At 44.7% G+C, this 19,716-nt stretch overlaps 1 protein-coding gene across 1 annotated transcript in view; it reads left to right on the forward strand.

The window, feature by feature from the left end:
- The window catches only part of LOC126427983 (mothers against decapentaplegic homolog 6), a 235,941-nt gene that overhangs the window by 209,580 nt on the left and 6,645 nt on the right, over window positions 1-19,716 (forward strand). Inside the window, exons 4-5 of the mRNA XM_050089868.1 lie at window positions 16,722-16,925; window positions 18,888-19,191. Of these exons, the coding sequence (XP_049945825.1) occupies window positions 16,722-16,925; window positions 18,888-19,191 (508 nt within the window). The remainder of the gene's footprint in view (window positions 1-16,721; window positions 16,926-18,887; window positions 19,192-19,716) is intronic.

Consider the following 19,716-nt stretch of genomic DNA (forward strand, 5'->3'; position numbering starts at 1 on the left):
AAAACCTCGAATGGGGTTTATTTTAATTAACTGAAAATAAACACTAAAGATGCGTTTTAATACGAAAAAGGTGAAACCCGTGTGCTACGTCACATAGCAGCCAGAGAGGCGTTTGCGTTGACGAAACAAGCATGAGGTGTCTGGTTTGTGCAGGGCGCCTGCCGTGTAGGCACGCCCGCTGCGCACTCTGGGCGTGCGGGTGGTCTGTGGCGACTGTGCAGGCGTCACAAGCTCCTGTCGTCAGTGAGGGTGCGAGGGGTGGGGGGGGGGGTGGGGGGGGGGGTAGTAGTCTTTGTTCCTCTTAACTTGTACACACCGAAATATTTCAGATTTTGAGGCTATTCAAGGTTCTTTCGAGTGAACTGCTGTGGTATTCAGTTTGAAGATTGGTTTGATGTCAGTCTATCCTCTGCAAGCTTCTTCCTCTTCGCATATGTACTACAGCGTACAATCGTTTGAGCTTGCTTTCTGTACGTAAACTTTGGTCTCCCGCTACACTTTCAACCCCACATTCTTTGCTCCACCAAATTCCTTGATGCCTCAGGAAATATCAGCCGAACTCCTTTAAGTTGCAACATTTCTTTTCTCTTCAATTTCAGTATCACATCATTAGTTAACGTCCTATCCATGTAATCTTCAGCATTGTTCTGTAGCACCACAATTCAAAAGTTTCTGTTCTGTACGTTTTATTGTCCACCTTTCACTTTCGTAAAAGGCCACACCCGAGGGAAACAGGACTTCCTAGCACCTGAAAATTTATATTCGATGCTGACAGATATCTTTCAGAAACGTCAATTGAAGCAATACAGTACACACGCGGCGATTCCGTGATGATACAACTTTCAGGGGTGATAGAAAGGTGTAAATGTGCCAACTTGAAGCAGCAGATCCTGTTCTGGGAACAAGCGAATCTAAAGTTATAAGTGGAAATCTAGACCTATGGCAATGTAATCCTTGTATCATTACTGTTGTATTAAGACTGTAAGGTAGGCAACTTTGAGGTGGGAATATGGGCCAAAACAGGACAAATCAACATGGGCGTATAATTGGTACCTTAAAAGCTATGAGCGCTTGTTCATCTTTGATTCTGTGAAACATATTTCTTATACTGTAGGCCTTTTGGTTTCCATATTTTTGGAGGAGGTAGTAGGGACCAAAACAATAAAAAAAAGTGCTGTAAATACATGCTCTATAGTACATACCTTAAGAGCTGTAGGCACTCAAATTGATGAGGCGTATTTCACAGTATTAAAGACGAAAAAGTGCTCATCTCTTACGATGTGTGTTTTGGAGTCCATTTTTATGGACTTTTTTCTTTCTTGCTCCATACCATGCACATCAGAAAGTAGCCTACACTATAGTCTTAGTACTAACAGTATTGCTACACGTGTTCCACTGTCAGCGTTATGAGCACGGTTCTCGCTTGTAACTTTCGACTCACTCGTTTCCGGACGAGGTTTTCTTACCTCAAATTAATACATTAATCCTCCTCCATCATGCCTGAAAGTTTGTAACGTAAGGGAATCGCCCTTTATCTTGGGGTAGATTGATGAAAGGGTTCCGGGGCCAAATCGAAGAGTTGGTAATAAAGGAAGGCGTGGAGAGGGGGCACTGTAAAGAGAACCCGCTTATCTGAAATAGCACCAAGGGATCATCGAACTTAACCTCCCCATCGTACGGACAGATCACCGTCAACAGAGTCACACGCCCTCATTTCATGAGACGCTGCGGCCAGGTTTGGGATTTAATCTGTACTCTGGTACAAAGTCTGGTGATCAGGAACTGTACGCTGCAACTTCTCCTCCCGTTGCCGGCCAAATACTGGCTGTGAAAATTTAATCCACCACCAGGATTCGAAACGGCTTGCCACCGAGTCGACCAACATGGTACAGGTGTGCGTTAGCAACTCCGCCAGCCCGAAGGTTGGTTTCAAGGTGATAGTGTTTTGCTAGGAATGGTCTGATTGTAGGTCATATACCGTTGCCTTGCCCCCGTCCTTTGAACTGAGTTAGCTAGCCTGTTACTGTGAGACCTACAGTTTAATGTGGACTCAGAATCACGGGGCACATGGGCACTTTTCAAGTTGGCAAACGTGAAAAAAGTGACGACTGGCAAATATGAATAACTGGGGATGAAATGTCAAAAACTGTGGGTCTGTGACTGGGCTCTTACGCACGGCAGTGTCACTGTGGCGGTGAAATTACGCTGGTTGTCCTAGATTCGTGCCTCGTTTACTGTCGAAATTTCGTCGGCATCAGACTTGGTAATTAACAAAATTTGCCAGTGCACTTTTTTTTCCAAAAACCTCTTGGTCGCTGTAATTCCTGCCACTGATATGTTTGTCGCTTAGCTCTTGATGTATCGTGTGACAACCAGTTATGCAAGTGGGGTGGAAATGATTTGAGTGAAATACAGATAAGGAAAGTCGTGCAGTAAATCTAGTGGAGATTTTGAAACAGTGTGACGCATCGTGGTACTTCTGAGAAATTAGAAATACCGTTGGTCCGCAAGCGAAGTTCCAGTATCTGTTGAGCGTGGGTGGGAACTGGCGATAAAAATTGCTTTCTTTGCGTGTACCGATGCTGTGATTGCCTGATGATATCGCACGTTTGCTCGGGTATCTTAACGAGGCAGGCGAACTGCTCCAATCGTGGTCCAGGCGTTAGCCATTTATAATCTCCAAGTCGTAGCCATTTACAATCTACAAGTCGCTGTAAGACTGCCTGCGGAAGGTACGCCGCACCAGTAGTAATTTCTGCACTATTCCACTCGCAAAATGATCGCTGCCAAAAAAGTTGGCCTTTATAGGCACCTTGATATATTCGCGAGTCCCACGCGAAATACACGATGACAGTTGAGCAGTTGTATTGGATTCTGCCTTTCTTCCAAAGATTCCAATTCAAATCGTCATCTATGACATTGCGCTCTTTTATGAATCAAGCAGCGCCTCTGAAATTCCTCCACTGTAGAAGTACGGTGTCATGGCCGACTGCAAACGCTGACTCATTACTGTAGAATTAATTGTATTGGCTAGCTGTTTGCGGTTGCCTTACGTATCTGCCGCAGTTTCTCTCAGTCCCAAGTCTAAAGATCACCGTAACTACTACTAATTCCTCGCTGTTGATCAGTTCCATACAACTTCGTTGCACGAAGTGTACGTATTTAGACGAGGCAGGCTACTTCTACTTTAATCAGATTTGGATTTATGTCGTTATTACAGGCGTATATTCGTCCAGTTGGGACCACTCTCTTACGAGGTCCCAATCAGTGTACTGGGAGGAATACAGTCAAAATTTTGTACGGTTTCCAGCGTCATTATTTCACTATACGACGTGCTTTTGACCCCATCTGGTGAATCATTTATGTACATTACGAACGTTACTATGCCTTTAGTTTATCCGAACAAGTTTAGGTATATAAGGTCCTCGTACATCTACCCAGACATTCATGTTTTGTCATTATACTGTTAACCAAAGCTATCTAACCCTTTTCATCATCTTGAGGTATCCAGGAGCGGCTTGTTACTATTGATAAGATACAACCGCAGCTGTACTGAAAGTTTTATAATATGCCGGTTTCGTACGGAAGAGCATCAGATTACTCTTCCAACAGTCTTCAAAAGAAGTCCCTACAGAGTTGTGCCAATATCGTGACCTAAGAAATCTAGTTAAGTTACGTAATGTTAAACGCAAATTCTGGATCATGACCATCATACAAACTCTCAGGTCCAATTATGGTCCAGTTTCTGCCTGGCGTTCGTCAGTGTGTTTATATGATCATGTTCCAGAATTTGGACTTTCTAGCTACACAATTAGACTTATTAGGTAGTGATATTGACACAACTTTGTGATGATTACTAATGAAGACTGTCGGCAGTGTCGCACAATAATGTTCTAACAAAACCGGTCGTGATATAATAATAAATGTGTATGAATAAACCTGTGGTAGTCCCTTTTTCTTCGTCATCTTCTTATTATTATTTATTTCATTGTTCATCCACTGTTGATTTCGTGGTCCAGTACCAGTATTGTTTGATCACGCTGTGTGGTAACCATAGTGTGCTAGCAGTTTTTCATGAGGGGCTGTTCGCGATGTTGTTCCAAATATACTAGCATTTGACTGTGTCCCACGCTTTCCCTTGCAAATGTAGTATTGTGTATCTTTCGCTTCATTGTAATGTTGTCCGCCTCTGGTAGCTGAGTGGTCAGCGCGACAGAATGTCATACCTAACGGCCCGGGTTCGATTCCCGGCTGGGTCGGAGATTTTCTCCGCTCAGGGACTGGGTGCTGTGTTGTCCTTATCATCATTTCATCATCCCCATCGACATGCATGTCGCCGAAGTGGCGTCAACTCGAAAGACTTGCACCAGGCGAACGGTCTACCCGACGGGAGGTCCTAGCCACACGGCATTCATTCTAATGTTTCCTAGTAAAAGAATAAACAAGCACGTAAGGACGGTAGCTGGGAAGGCAATGGTCGACTTCGGTTTATTGGGAGAATTTTAGAAGCGAGTAACTCATCTATGAATGTTCGGGATCCACCTGCCAGCTCGAATTAAAGCAAAGCATTGAAGTAGTTCAGAGGTGTGTTTCTAGATCTGCTAGCTGTAGGTTCAAAAAAAGAAAAAAAATGGGTCTGAGCAGTATGGGACTTAACATCTAACCTAAGGACACCACACACATCCATGCCCGAGGCAGGATTCGAACCTGCGACCGTAGCGCCTAGAACCGCTCAGCAACAACGGCCTGCAGTTGTAGGTTCGATCGACATGCGAGTTTCATGGAGATGCTTCGCGAACTCAAATGGGAATCTCTATAGGAAAGAAGACATTCTTTTCACGATACACTATAATTTATTTATTTATTTTTGGATAAATGGCAGTTAGAAGCGAATTGTAGAACGATTCTACTGCCACCAACGTATATTGCACGTAAGGATTAGGGAGACGAGAAAAATTAGGGCTTGCACGAAGGCATGTAGACGGTCAATTTTCCGTCGCTCAATATGCGAATGGAAGAGGAAAGGAAGTGGCTAGTGATTGTACAAGGTACACTCCGCCATACACCACACACTGCGGCGATGAGTGTTAAAAGATAAATTGATGTTGCTGAGAGGGGAAGGGAGTGGATCAACTGTTCGTCCTGGATACAACATCGACATTTCGCAACTGGTCACACTGTATTGGCTTTCGACAGATTGTTGTTGTTGTGGTCTTCAGTCGTGAGACTGGTTTGATGCAGCTCTCCATGCTACTCTATCCTGTGCAAGATTCTTCATCTCCCAGTACTTACTACAACCTACATCCTTCTGAACCTGCTTGGTATATTCATCTCTTGGTCTCCCTCTACGATTTTTACCCTCCACGCTGCCCTCCAGTACGAAATTGGTAATCCATTGATGCCTCAGAATATGTCCTGCCACAAATTTCTCTTCTCCCCAATTCTATTCAATACCTCCTCATTAATTATGTGGTCTACCCATCTAATCTTCAGCATTCTTCTGTAGCACCACATTTCGAAAGCTTCTATTCTCTTCTTGTCCATCCTGTTTATCGTCCATGTTTGACTTCCATACATGGCTACACTCCATACAAATACTTTCTGAAACGACTTCCTGACACTTAAATCTATACTCGATGTCAACAAATTTCGACAGGTAGTGAGTTCGAATCCCGTCGAGCCTTCACGTTTTAGACTTTTTTACGTTTCTTACTTCCCTAAATCACGTTCGTGGGTTCGGTTTCCGCGATGCGCCGGGGCCGTTGACAGGAACTCCGCTGGTCGTCGCTGGCCAGCTAGGTGCGCGCGCGGTCGTAGCGCTGGGCGCGGGGTCACGTACAGACCCCGGCGGCGCCTCTGCGCTGAAGTAAGCCACTAAAATTAGTGGCGCCGTGACGCCACGCGCGCACACATGCACACACGGCAGGGCCCGGCTGGCGCCGCCGCCTAGGGAGGGGTGTCTGCCGCAGGTGGAGGGGGAGGCGGCGGCGGTGGCGCCGCGCGCGGCCGGCCGCGCAACTGCGAATCCGCGCCGCGTCGTGTCTCGGCCCTGATTGCCCGCTCATCGGCGCCGCGCGCGGTCCACACACACGCTACCTCACGTACGTGTCGGGCTGACGCTGCAAAATGACCAATGTGCGCCACAGCCTTTTTTTTTTTTTTAATGCACGAACTTTAGGTAGGACAATTTCATGTAAAGCATTGAATAACCGAACATCACCCATTGGGATATTTCGCGATCTCTCAAAGGCTTTTGATCGTGTGACTCATGAAATTCTTCTGGATAAGCTTCCCCAGGGAAGCGTCCTGGGACCTCTGCTGTTCCTGATCTATATAAATGACCTGGGTGAGCAGTTCTCTTAGGTTGTTCGCAGATGATGCTGTAATTTACCGTCTAGTAAGGTCATCCGAGGACCAGTATCAGTTGCAAAGCGATTTAGAAAATGGTGTGGGAGGTGGCAGTTGACGCTAAATAACGAAAAGTGTGAGGTGATCCGCATGAGTTCCAAAAGAAATCCGCTGGAATTTCATTACTCGATAAATAGTACAATTCTCAAGGTTGTCAATTCAACTAAGTACCTGGGTGTAAAAATTACGAACAACTTCAGTTGGAAAGACCACATGAATAATATTGTGGGGAAGGTGAGCCAAAGGTTGCGTTTCATTGGCATGACACTTAGAAGATGCAACAAGTCTACTAAAGAGACAGCTTACACTACACTCGTTCGTCCTCTGATAGAATATTGCTGCGCGGTGTGGGATCCTTTCCAGGTGGGATTGACGGAGGACATCGAAAGGGTGCAAAAAAGGGCAGCTCGTTTTGTATTATCACGTAATAGGGGAGAGAGTGTGGCAGATATGATCCGCGAGTTGGGATGGAAGTCATTAAAGCAAAGACGTTTTTCGTCGCGGCGAGATCTATTTACGAAATTTCAGTCACCAACTTTCTCTTCCGAATGCGAAAATATTTTGTTGAGCCCAACCTACATAGGTAGGAATGATCATAAAAATAAAATAAGAGAAATCAGAGCTCGAACAGAAAGGTTTAGGTGTTCGTTTTTGCCGCACGCTTTTCGGGAATTAGAGAGATAGTATGATTGTGGTTCGATGAACCCTCTGCCAAGCACTTAAATGTGAATTGCAGAGTAATCATGTAGATGTAGATTGTGGTATGAGTGGGACAGTGCACAAATCGTTCAATTCATATTTAACTGGAAGAATACAGAAGGTTGAAATTAACAGTACGGATAGTCTGCAAAAATCAGCACAGTCTTCTGTCTGGGGACGTATCAAGACTGGTGTCCTACAGGGTTCAGTCTTGGGTCCGTTATTGTTCTTAATATATATTAATGTCCCGCCTGGCTTTGCGGTCGGGAAGGAGCGCCTGGTCCCCGGCACGAATCCGCCCGGCGGACTTGTGTCGAGGTCCGGTGAGCCGGCCAGTCTGTGGATGGTTTTTAGGCGGTTTTCTATCTGCCATGGCGAATGCGGGCTGGTTCCCCTTATTCCGCCTCAACTACACTATGTCGGCGATTGCTGCGCAATTAAGTTCTCCACGTACGCGTACACCACAATTACCCTACCACGCAGACATAGGGGTTACACTCGTCTGGTGTGAGATGTTCCCTGGGGGATACACCAGGGGCCGAACCGCACAGTAACCCTGGGTTCGATGTGGAGCGGCGGGGGGGGGGGGGGGGGGGTGAAGTGGACTGCGGTAGTCGTCGTGGGGTTGTGGGCCACTGCGGCTGCGGTGAGGACAGAGCCTCTCCGTCGTTTCTAGGCCCCTGGTTTACATACAATATACAGGGTGATCAAAAGGTCAGTATAAATTTGAAAACTAAATAAATCACGGAATAATGTAGATAGAGAGGTACAAATGGACACACATGCTTGGAATGACATGGGGTTTGATTAGAACCAAAAAATGCAAAAGTTATAAAAATGTCGCACAGATGGCGCTTCATCTGATCAGAGTAGCAATTATTAGCATAACAAAGTAAGACAAAGCAAAGATGATGTTCTTTACAGGAAAAGCTCAATATGTCCACCACCATTCCTCAACAATAGCTGTAGTCGAGGAACAATGTTGTGAACAACACTGTAAAGCATGTCCGGAGTTATGGTGAGGCATTGGCGTCGGATGCTGTCTTTCAGCATCCCTAGAGATGTCGGTCGATCACGATACACTTGCGACTTCAGGTAACCCCAAAGCCAATAATCGCACGGACTGAGGTCTGGGGACCTGGGAGGCCAAGCATGACGAAAGTGGCGGCTGAGTTCACGATCATCACCAGACGACGCCCGCAAGAGATCTTTCACGTGTCTAACAGTATGGGGTGGTTCTAATAAAACCCCATGTCATTACAACCATGTGTGTCAATTTTTAGCTCTCTATCTACATTATTCCGTGGTTTATTAAGTTTTCAAATTTATGCTGACATTTTGATCTACATTATACCGTGATTTATTCAGTTTTCAATTTTATACTGACTTTTTGATCACCCGGTATACAATTGTCCGACAGAACAGACAGACGGTGCAGCTATGTAGCTATGGGTTTCTCCCTCTCGTCTATTGCGACAGTAGGCAATTCCATATTTCTAGATTTCTGAGGGTGGGCCAACACCATATTAAATACCAACATTACCGATGGAGGGCGCCACGAGCTTGTAATCATTTTCAGCTTGGTGTCCGGATACTTTTGATCACATAGTGTATATGAAGAGATGAAGAGGCTTTTGCAAAGTGGACTAGGGTGGAGCGCTGCTGCGAACCAGTGTTTGGGCTGGAAATAATAACAACAACAACAACAAAAACAACGTCAACATGAAGTGTTACTCGACAACGATAGTACTACTCTTGGCCGTTATCGGTAACACGCGGTAACGCTACGGTAAACAAGTACAGGGTTGTAGAAAAATATCCGGTACCAGTCACAATAAAAGGTTGTTTATTCGTCAGACGACCGGTTTCGGGCTTGCGCCCATCTTCAGTTGTTTATATATTCATGTACATGCTTGTACTGTTGGAGATCACTGTATAAATACAAAAAATTATTTGCTGATGACTACACAGCTACAAGTGGGACAATTGTAAGTGGTAAGGCAGCATTTGACGAAAATACATCTGTACTTACAAAAAGATGAAGCACCATTATTACAGTTATGCTGTGGTCATAGTTTTGCCACTTAGTTACACACTTATGGTCATTTTCACGTCCATATATCCGTTTTACCAAGTATAGCTCCATATTACACTATTATGACGTGCACTCGTGAAATACACTGTTTTTACATACAAACATGTGGGCTGTGATCAAAGAACTTAAATGTAGCAAATATAAAGATGTTAACATCTTATACTTGGTAAAACGGATATATGGACGTGAAAATGACCATAAGTGTGTAACTAAGTGGCAAAACTATCACCACAGCATAACTGTAATAATGGTGTTTCATCTTTTTGTAAGTACAGATGTATTTTCGTCAAATGCTGTCTTACCACTTACAGCCGGCCGGAGTTGGCCGAGCGGTTCTAGGCGCTACAGTCTGGAACCGCGCGACCGCTACGGTCGCAGGTTCGAATGCTGCCTCGGGCATGGATGTGTGTGATGTCCTTAGGTTAGTTAGGTTTAAGTAGTTCTAAGTTCTAGGGGACTGATGGCTTCAGAAGTTAAGTCCCATAGTGCTCAGAGCCATTTGAACCACTTACAATTGTCCCACTTGTATTTGTGTAGTCACCAGCAAATATTTTTTTTGTATTTATACAGTGATGTCCAACAGTACAAGCATGTACATGAATATATAAACAACTGAAGATGGGCGCAAGCCCGAAACTGGTCGTCTTAACGATTAAACAACCTTTTATTGTGACTGGTACCGGATATTTTTCTACAACCCCATAAAGGAACAGTCACGGAGTTCGACAGCATCCACTATGGATAAAATTCATTCAAACAAGTGCAGCGTTGACGAAGGAAAATGCTTCACACTGTCAATGCTTTCTGGTCAGTTTTGCAAATATCGACCCAGATTACGTGTCGATTCACAAGTCGACCGAAGCGTCCTCGCTGCCAGGTGCGATAATATTGTGGTCGACAGCCACGCTAACACAGAACGAGACCGTAAGGATGGGCCGATGCGGCCACGACAACAAACTGCCCACGCCAAGCCCGCCTCCCGTAGGGCGAGAGTCAAATATGTTTACGCGGCGTCCAGAAATAGCGGTCGCGCGCGGCGCCGGTATATTTCGCGACGCCGTGGCGCCGGAGGGTCGGGACAGCGCCTGCTTTTGGCAAGGCCGCCGGCAACGCACCACGTGCCGCCGCGCCTCCGGAACACTAACGAATAACTCCAGCAGAACCGCGTACTGGAACATAACCGGCAAATACCACTCCTGTGAAAAACAACTGGCTCCTTACTCGCAAAAAGTGATGCTTGCTAGCGACAGATCACAACGTATTTTTACATCTTCAGAAGGCGTCATCAGAAGTAAAGGTCATGTACACTACTGACCATAATTGCTACACCACGAAGATGACGTGATACAGACGCAAAATTTAAGCGACAGGAAGAAGATGCTGTAATATGCAAATGATTAGCTTTTCAGAGCATTCACACAAGGTTGGTGACACCTAAACTTGCTGACATGAGGAAACTTTCCAACCAATTTCTCGTACACAAACAGCAGTTGACCGGCGTTGCCTGGTGAAACGTTGTTGTGATGCCTCGTGTAAGGAGGAGAAATGCGTACCATCACGTTTCCGACTTTGATAAAGGTCGGATTGTAGCCTGTCGCGACATTTCTGCTCGCGATCCAATGACTGTTAGCAGAATATGGAATCGGTGGGTTCAGGAGGGTAATACGGAACGCCGTGCTGGATCCCAACGGCCTCGTATCACTAGCAGTCGAGATGACAGGCATCTTATCCGCACGGCTGTAACGGATCGTGCAGCCACGTCTCGATCCCTGAGTCAACAGATGGGGACGTTTGCAAGACAACAACCATCTGCAAGAACAGTTCGACGACGTTTCAGCAGCACGGACGATCAGCTCGGAGACCACGGCTGCGGTTACACTTGACGCGGCATCACAGACAGGAGCGCCTGCGATGGTGTACTCGATGACGAACCTGGGTGCACGAATGGCAAAACATGATTTTCTCGGATGAATCCGGGTTCTGTTTAGAGCATCATGATGATTGCATCCGTGTTTGGCGACATCGTGATGAACGCAGATTGGAAGCGTGTGTTCGTCATCGCCATACTGGCGTATCACCCAGCATGATGGTATGCGGTGCCATTGCTTACACGTCTCGGTCACCTCTTGTTCGCATTGACAGCACTTTGAACAGTGGACGTTACATTTGAGATGTGTTACGACCAGTGGCTCTACCCTTCATTCGATCCCTGCGAAACCCTACATTTCGGCAGGATAATGCACGACCGCATGTTGCAGTCCTGTACGGGCTTTTCTGGATACAGAAAATGTTCGACTGCTGCCCTGGTCAGCACATTCTCCAGATCTCTCACCAACTGAAAACATCTGGTCAATGGTGGCCGAGCTACTGGCTCGTCACAATACGCCAGTCACTACTCTTGGTGAACTGTGATATCGTGTTGAAGCTGCATGGGCAGCTGTACCTGTTCACACCATCCGAACTCTGTTTGACTGAATGCCCAGACGTATCAAGGCCGTTATTACGGCCAGAGGTGGTTGTTCTGGGTACTGGTTTCTCAAGATCTATGCACCCTAATTGGGCGAAAATGTAATCACATGTCAGTTCTAGTATAACATATTTTCCAATGAATACTCGTTTATCATCTGCATTTCTTCTTGGTGTAGCAATTTTAATGGCCTGTAGTGTATATAGTAATCGATCGAAATAGCTGTTATCCGGCGGTGAGCAGCCCTCTTAGATTTTGTTTGCAGAAAATGCTGTCATGATCAAGACCAATTGCAAATTGATTTAGGACAAAGTATCTGTATACGACTCGACTACTGAGGTTTCCGTGCAAACTTAAATATGTATATAGACTATCCATCCATTCCGGGAATGGATGGATAGTCTCCGACGGATTTATCGACATTAATACTGGCAAGCAATCGGTCCCAGTGAGTGCAAGACTTTCGAGAATGTTTTAATTTCAAGTTCGAAGTCGGATGGCAAACGACGAAAGACATATTTTTTCATGTGATATAATTACAAATTGACAGTTCTCATGTTTTATTCCTTTCTTGCTGCCAAATTTCATGATACAGCGTCTAGGGGAAGTACCCGTAAGTTTTTAATGATTGAGTTTGGAAGTATCGAAATGTGACATAAACGGCCGTATCTTTTGATTGCATTGACTTAGAAGCGCTTTTTTGTTTTTTGTTTTTTCATCGCTACTCCTACGATTTTCTCTTGCACATCCTTAAAATGTTCTTAGAAACACATTTCTTGAACCTGTACCCTACTTTCTTCGTGTTGTCACTCATGCACCGTTACTGCTATGGTATTGTAAAATCTGAGCCATGTTCTTTCCTAGCTGTGTTGTGCAGGCTTTTCACAATCATTTCACCTACGGAAATAAATTTAATGTTCTGTTCCCATGTGATTTCGCATGCTAGTTATTTAGAATCTTTAACTCGCTGCAGCATTTTACTAGTCAGTTATTTTTTATTGTTTTATATCTTACTGATTGCATTCCCTGAAATGCCATCACTTTTGTTTCTTCTACGTGTTGACTGTCTCCTGCAACTTATTAGCTCCTCATGGCCTTAATAAATTTCTTGATGAACGGTAAAAATCAAAAATCGTGATACTTTAGAGATACCCCAAAAACTAAGGAGAATTCATTCATTTGTCAGAAGCGTTGGTAGCTTCATGAAGAATCAGTATCGAAGGGAACTGGCGTTCAAAAACAGTTAACCTTACAGTTATTATCAAAGCATTGGTGTGATGCGAATTCGTGAGACTCGGAAGTAATGGGTTAAGCGACCATCTTAAGGTCACCTTCTATCCCTAAAATTAGTATTAGGCCATCCGTATGTAGGATTGTAACGACCTAAAAAATACTCCTTCTTTTAAGCACAATTTTCCGTTTCCTGATTACTCTTTACTAAAGAGTGTCGGGGAAGCACACATTATCCTTGTCTTACTCCTTTTTTCTCCATTGGCTCTAATTGTTTTCAGTATCTGTAACAATTTCGATGTTGCTGATTTTAAAAAATTTATTTTAGAACTTTACAGTCTTAGTAATATAACATTTCACTTGCGTTATGTAGTTCTTCGTTGTAAGAACTTAAAAGGCGGTACTCGCCGTCTTTAAAGTGGAAGGATGCCTGGAATGCGGGAAAGAACTCCCCTCAAGGGACTGGTAATCTGGAGCTATTTACGTCCATCAACAAGCGGCCGTTCTCAGAATACAAATAGATCAGCCGTGGCCTAAAGCCCTGACACTCTCTTCTGCTAGGCGACTCACAGTAGTTAATAGCACAGCCTGCACAGGAATTAAGTAAACAAGTGCTCGTATTCTATTTACTTGTCCTATGATAAAAAAAAAATACAAATACATAACATTTGTGGACAAATGTGGCAGCCGCCCGGTATGGCCTAGTGGTTCTAGGCGCTTCAGTCTGGAACCGCGCGACCGCTACGGTCGTAGATTCGAATCCTGCCTCGGGCATGGATGTGTGTGATGTCCTTAGGTTGGTTATGTTTAAGTAGTTCTAAGCCCTAGGGGACTGATGACCTCAGATGTTAAGTCCCGTAGTGCTCAGAGCCTTTTGAACCAAATGTGGCTATAACAAGTCGTACATTCTTGCATCACCAGATCGTGGTGAATGTCCATTATGGTTCCTCGAAGAGGAGAACCAGTAGCGGTATGGTGGATTAACTGTAAGAGGCAGCGCAGCCACAAATATGCAGAATTAGTCCATTTCTACTAGTGCGGTCCCTAGCAACATGTGCATTCTCCGGTTCGAACCCGGTTCGCGACCATGCATTGACGTCTGAGGTGATCGCATCCTTGTAACCACATGAAATGGTCCTCTACCAGATGCTTACCGACTGCTGGTAATAACAGCATGAATGGTTGACACCTCAAGACATTAAGTTCTTGATGCACTAGGTTACAAATTTCCGTTACATGCTCTGCCTGTCTCTTGACTGATGGATTTGTGCGTTAGGGCAGGATGTGAGACAAGTAAAAGTAATTTTTTGGTAGGGTTGTGGCATTCCCCCCCCCCCCTCCTCCCCCCAAATACCCTCCCACCTCCTTTCCCCATTCCTCCAACTGGTCCACAATTTATTTCAACATGTGCGAGAACCGAGGATTATGTTACTAAAATTTTTGAAAACAGCGATCTTAAAATTTGTTAAAATTAAAATTTAAAACAGTCTTGATCTGTTTTTTTTTTTTTTTTTTTTTTTTTTTTTTTTTTTTTTTTTTTTTTTAATCGGAGTGAATGACCGGTTTCGACTCTTACATAGAGTCATCTTACGACTCTGTTGACGATTAATCTTGTATTCCTTGTATAGTATTATAATTATTTTTCGACTAGCCGGAAATATTGTCATCCTGAGAGAAAAAGACGAGCCGGAAAATAAATGTAATACTATACAAAGAACACAAGATTAATCGTCAGCAGAGTCTGAAGATGACTCTATGAAAGAGTCAAAACCGGTCACTCACTCCAATAAAAAAAAAAAAAATTGCGATCAAGACTGTTTTAAATTTTAATTTTATGCTACTAAAATGGTGGTAATGCAAGTCTTTAAGTTACTATGACAGCGGGAGAGCAGCGAAGGAAAATTCGGTAGTTATAGTCGTCGCTGTTGTGTGCAGGACGTTTATCTGCCCCAGCACGACCCGCTTGGCGTACATCCAAGATGGCGCTCTTCGTGCGACTGAGTCACGTGCGGAAGGAACCGAAAGCAACTTGCGGTTCTGTCCATGGTTTCCCGAACACCTGGTTCAAATACACATACATATAATTTCGGTTTTCCTATATCCATCTCCTCCATCCCATTCACGCCCTCATAACAGAACACTGGAACTGCGTCATGAATTCGAAACACTTAAGAATAAGCGTTGGCCTGATTTGCGTAGAAGCACTGCTGATACGACCCCCCCGTATAATTCAATAACTTTTACACGAACTATATTGTCGAGTAGATTGCGCATTTTTGTACATCGTCTTTGCATGGAGACATCAGGATGGCTTTTGCAAACACCAGCAATAACAGCGTTAAAATTAAACTTACAAAATGCTACGTACAACGAAACTTTCTCGCAGACTAAAACTGTGCCAGACCGAGACTCGAACTCGGAACCTTCGCCTGTCGCGGGCAAGTGCACAAACCGTGAATCGTGTTTGGATAGCTTAGTCGTGGAGTACGTGCTCACGAAAGGCAAAGATCCCGAGTTCCAGTCCCCTTCCAGCACACGATTTTAATCCTCCAGAAGGTTTTATATTTCTTTCTGTTACATACAATATTTATTTCGTGTTATACCTATTTATTAATGTACAAATGATAAGCTATTTGTTCATATCACAAACAATATCCTTCAATTCTTTGAATGTATTTAAACATTTTTGTGTTAACAAATATTTTGATGTTGTGTTACATTCGTTCCTCTTACGTATTCTTGGAAAAGTTGTGAGATTCCTGAAGCTAATCAAACTATTGATGTATGGCGTTTGATGTATTGATGCATAAAGGATGTGAATAAACGTTACTAATAAACGAGTCGCAACAGTTTCAGGTGTGTTTATTACATAACAACCGGCTTCGAGCTGTATGGACAACTTCAGGTGACATCGAAAATTCGCCAACAATATACGTAACTAACTGGTCCACCTCAATTGTTTGCAGAATCGAACTCCCATGTGGAAAACACCTTCCGTCATCTGATTATTTTACAAGTGAGTTAGTGTGTTAGGCATGTATACGGGAAAAAGTTTTAAAAAGCTTGGAAATTATATCTGAAGTTTGCTGGAAGTCATTGTGTGCTCCCATTCTCAAATAGTGGATGAATATAGTCTGGGTAATATGGGCGCCGCGAGTTACACTGTCTTAACACTCGTGCTTGTCTTACAGTGTTAAATATTTAACATAAGATAATAGTCCTTAATGAGTAGATTACATCAGTATTTTATAAATTTTTAATTTCGCTAAATAATTATGTGAAAATCAGATTTTTGTTGTCCTCTGCAAGCCACTAGATAGGCAATGTGGAGTTCGGGCTGGGTGCCACGAACTCGGTTAACCTTCTAGCGATATATTCTCACAAAGTGGCAGACGTTTTCCTGAACATTTCTTAGAAATGTCCAATTTCTTGTCAGCTTGTCATATAGTTTCTTACTTTCCCGTCGATTCGTTGTCATCTTGTAGAAACAGATGTACTGCAGATGATCTGCGTCTTCCCAACACAGTATTTCGACGACGACGTAACCTGGCATCATCATCAGGTGTTTTCTCAGGGAAAATGGGGAGCACCAGCAGTACACCCGATTGTGTGACATGAAAAATCTCTGCCACTTTGGAAGAGATGCGAAACCTGTTACTGAATTTTCAATATCACCTGAACATGTCGATTTAGAAAGCAACTGGTTGAGACGTAGTAAATTCACTCGAAGTACGGTGTGGAGGCACAAAATGATGGACGTAAGTGACAGAGGGACTCAGTAGAGTAGCTCTTTTGACAACGAGATGTGTGTGTGGTGTGCAGGTGACGGGTTCGGCGGCGGACGCGTGTGGTGCAAGCTCGCTTACTGGGAGCTGGCGACACGTGTGGGGCGGCTGTTCCCTGTGGAGGCGGCCACCGTCAGCGTCTTCTCGGCGCCGCACGCGGGCGACGGGCTCTGCATAGAGGCACTCGCGCCCTCGGCCGCCCACGATGCCGTCCGGCGCACCCGCCCCAAGATAGGGCTCGGTGAGTACACGCCTCAGGCCTCACATTTCCAACATTAGCGCAACAAACTGTACCAAAAATGGCGCATTGTGGAGACAATCTCCAGTGGGGTGTGTCACTGGCACTACCTCTTTTCGTCATAGGCAAGTATAATAACGAAAACACTGAAACAAACATGGTGGCTGTTCGGTTTGCTTGTCAGCCAATCACTGCACAGGACCCGTGACCTGTCAGCGAGTCGCAGCACAGGACACGTGACCTCGTCAGCGAATCGCAGCACAGGACACTTGACCCTGTCAGCGAATCGCAGCGCAGGACACGTGACCCTGTCAGCAAATCGCAGCACAGGACACATGACCCTGTCAGCAAATCGCAGCACGGGACACGTGACCTGTCAGCGAATCGCAGCACAGGACACGTGACCCTGTCAGCGAATTGCAGCACAGGACACGTGACCCTGTCAGTGAATCGCAGCTCAGGACACGTGACCCTGTCAGCGAATCGCAGCACAGGACACGTGACCCTGTCAGCGAATCGCAGCACAGGACACGTGACCCTGTCAGCGAATCGCAGCACAGGACACGTGACCCTGTCAGCGAATCGCAGCACAGGACACGTCACATTTTATGAATTCACAACTTCTCCTCACTGCACCAACATTGATCCGATTTTTCACCATAGCCATTACTCTGTGATTAGTCACAAGTGTCATATGACTATACTATCAATGAGTCACAGTTGGAATCGGCCAACTCATACAAATACCTGGATGTAACACTTTGTAGGGATATGAAATGGGATGATAACATAGGGTGTTATTTTTCAAATTGGGCACTATCTCTGAATACTGCAAAACTGCATACTAGCTACTGCTACTTCCACAGTTTCCACATAACTATATCTTATTACAATGACTAGGGAACCCGGCAATGCTTTGCAGTTGCCAAGTATATATGGGAATTGGATGTACAGGTATATACCATACACCCCACCGTCTCTCTGCCCATGTCTGCCTCCCTCCTCTCTTCCCATCATCTCCTCCTCTCCCCATCTCTTTGTGCATCACCTCCTCCCTCCTCTATCGCACTTCTCCTCTTCCATCTCACTGTCCATATTCTTCCCCCCCCCCCTCCCCCAACCCTACCCTCGTCTTCTCACTCTCTCTCTCTCTCTCTGACCTTGAGCCTTGTTTATTGTTATTGCAAACGAGACCTTGATTGGGAGCTGAAGTTGCTTACAATCAATGGGTAAATCGATTGGGGATCACTGGTATACAGGGTATGAGAGATCTCCAGTTGCTGGATCTGTGTGGATAGTAGCTTCAATGATAGTACTTCTGTTGGTTCTAAAATGTTTCGGGGTCAAATTACAAAGTTTCAGACAATCCAGATTCTGTAGTAGTATTCTAGTAATAATTTATGAACTACAACTTTACTCTTTTCTGTAAAACCACTGGTGAGGAATAAAACAAAACAGCAAATTGTTGTGTACACAATTTTTGTTTGAAAATATATTTAAGGAAACACAATATATATGGGGGAGAAAATTTGTCTAAAGATTTACATGCACTCCTCTCTCAAAAGAAACTGACTAAGAGAAAGAGATTCGCAGCATTGCACAGTATTTTCTTTCCCACAGTTGCTTTCAACATGACATTTGTACATTGTCATTTAAAAAAATATGTACCCTGTGTCTGTCTGTATGTTCATTAGCGTATTGAGAAAAAATTTGACATCAATTGCTAGAGAACTTTTTGAGACTTTTGGTAACAATGTTAGATGGTGATTTGTTTTTATGTAGTACTACAGATGATCAGAACTGAAGCAGCTTTTTGCACAATTCGGTAAAAAAATTTACACTGATGATCCACATGTGTCCCCTCGAGTAATGTGTTATAATTTTTCTTGACATTATGCACGACACGTGCCACATATTTCAATTGTACACGGAAAATCTTTGTGACACTATGCCCCTCTTCCTCAGGTGTGACCCTGAGCCTGGAGGGAGACACGGTGTGGGCGCACAACCGCAGCAAGGCACCCATCTTCGTCAACTCGCCGACCCTGGACGACCCGGACTCGCGGGCGCCCCTCGTCTACAGGGTGCCGCCCGGCTACTGCCTCGACATCTTCGACCGCAGCAGAGCGGTGCCGGACCGCTGCGCCGAAGGGCCCGTCGACCCCAACTCGGTGCGCATCAGCTTCGCCAAGGGCTGGGGCCCCAAGTACTCCCGCCAGGAGGTGACGGCCTGTCCCTGCTGGCTCGAGGTGCTGCTCGCGCCCTGCAGGTGAGTCGCAGATTTGTCTGGCGAGCCGTGCTTCGTACGGCAAAGGGGAGCCCCGACACCTGACGGCAAAGTGCCCGAGGCTGCCAGTGGTACTGAAATACGCAATAGACGCTGAGACATTGCCAGAAACACACAATTGTGCAGTGTGGCGGGTTGTGGGAAGCAGCCACACTTAGCGTATGTGAACTGTCAGGGCTCTTCTTTCACCGTACCGACTTTATTCAGTCAGTCCTGCGACTGATGACGATCTTAAAGATCGGCCGATAAGTCACAACTTGCTCGGTAGAAGTTAGTCTTCCTCCTACCTTTTTATCAAGTCTAAATGTGCCTGCCTACAGTGTTTATGAAGTGTAGTTTGTCATGATTAGTGTGGAATAAAAATAGTTTTTATGTCAGGTTATAAGTTTTTAAAAAGGAAGAAAGATTTACAAATTACGAGGGGCCTTCAATAAGTAAGACAATACATTTCTTTCCTGAAATTACTTTGGTTTAATTCAGAATTCCAGTACACCATAATATTCTCCA

Source organism: Schistocerca serialis, chromosome 12 (genome assembly GCF_023864345.2).
Source record: "Schistocerca serialis cubense isolate TAMUIC-IGC-003099 chromosome 12, iqSchSeri2.2, whole genome shotgun sequence".
Taxonomy (NCBI): domain Eukaryota; kingdom Metazoa; phylum Arthropoda; class Insecta; order Orthoptera; family Acrididae; genus Schistocerca; species Schistocerca serialis.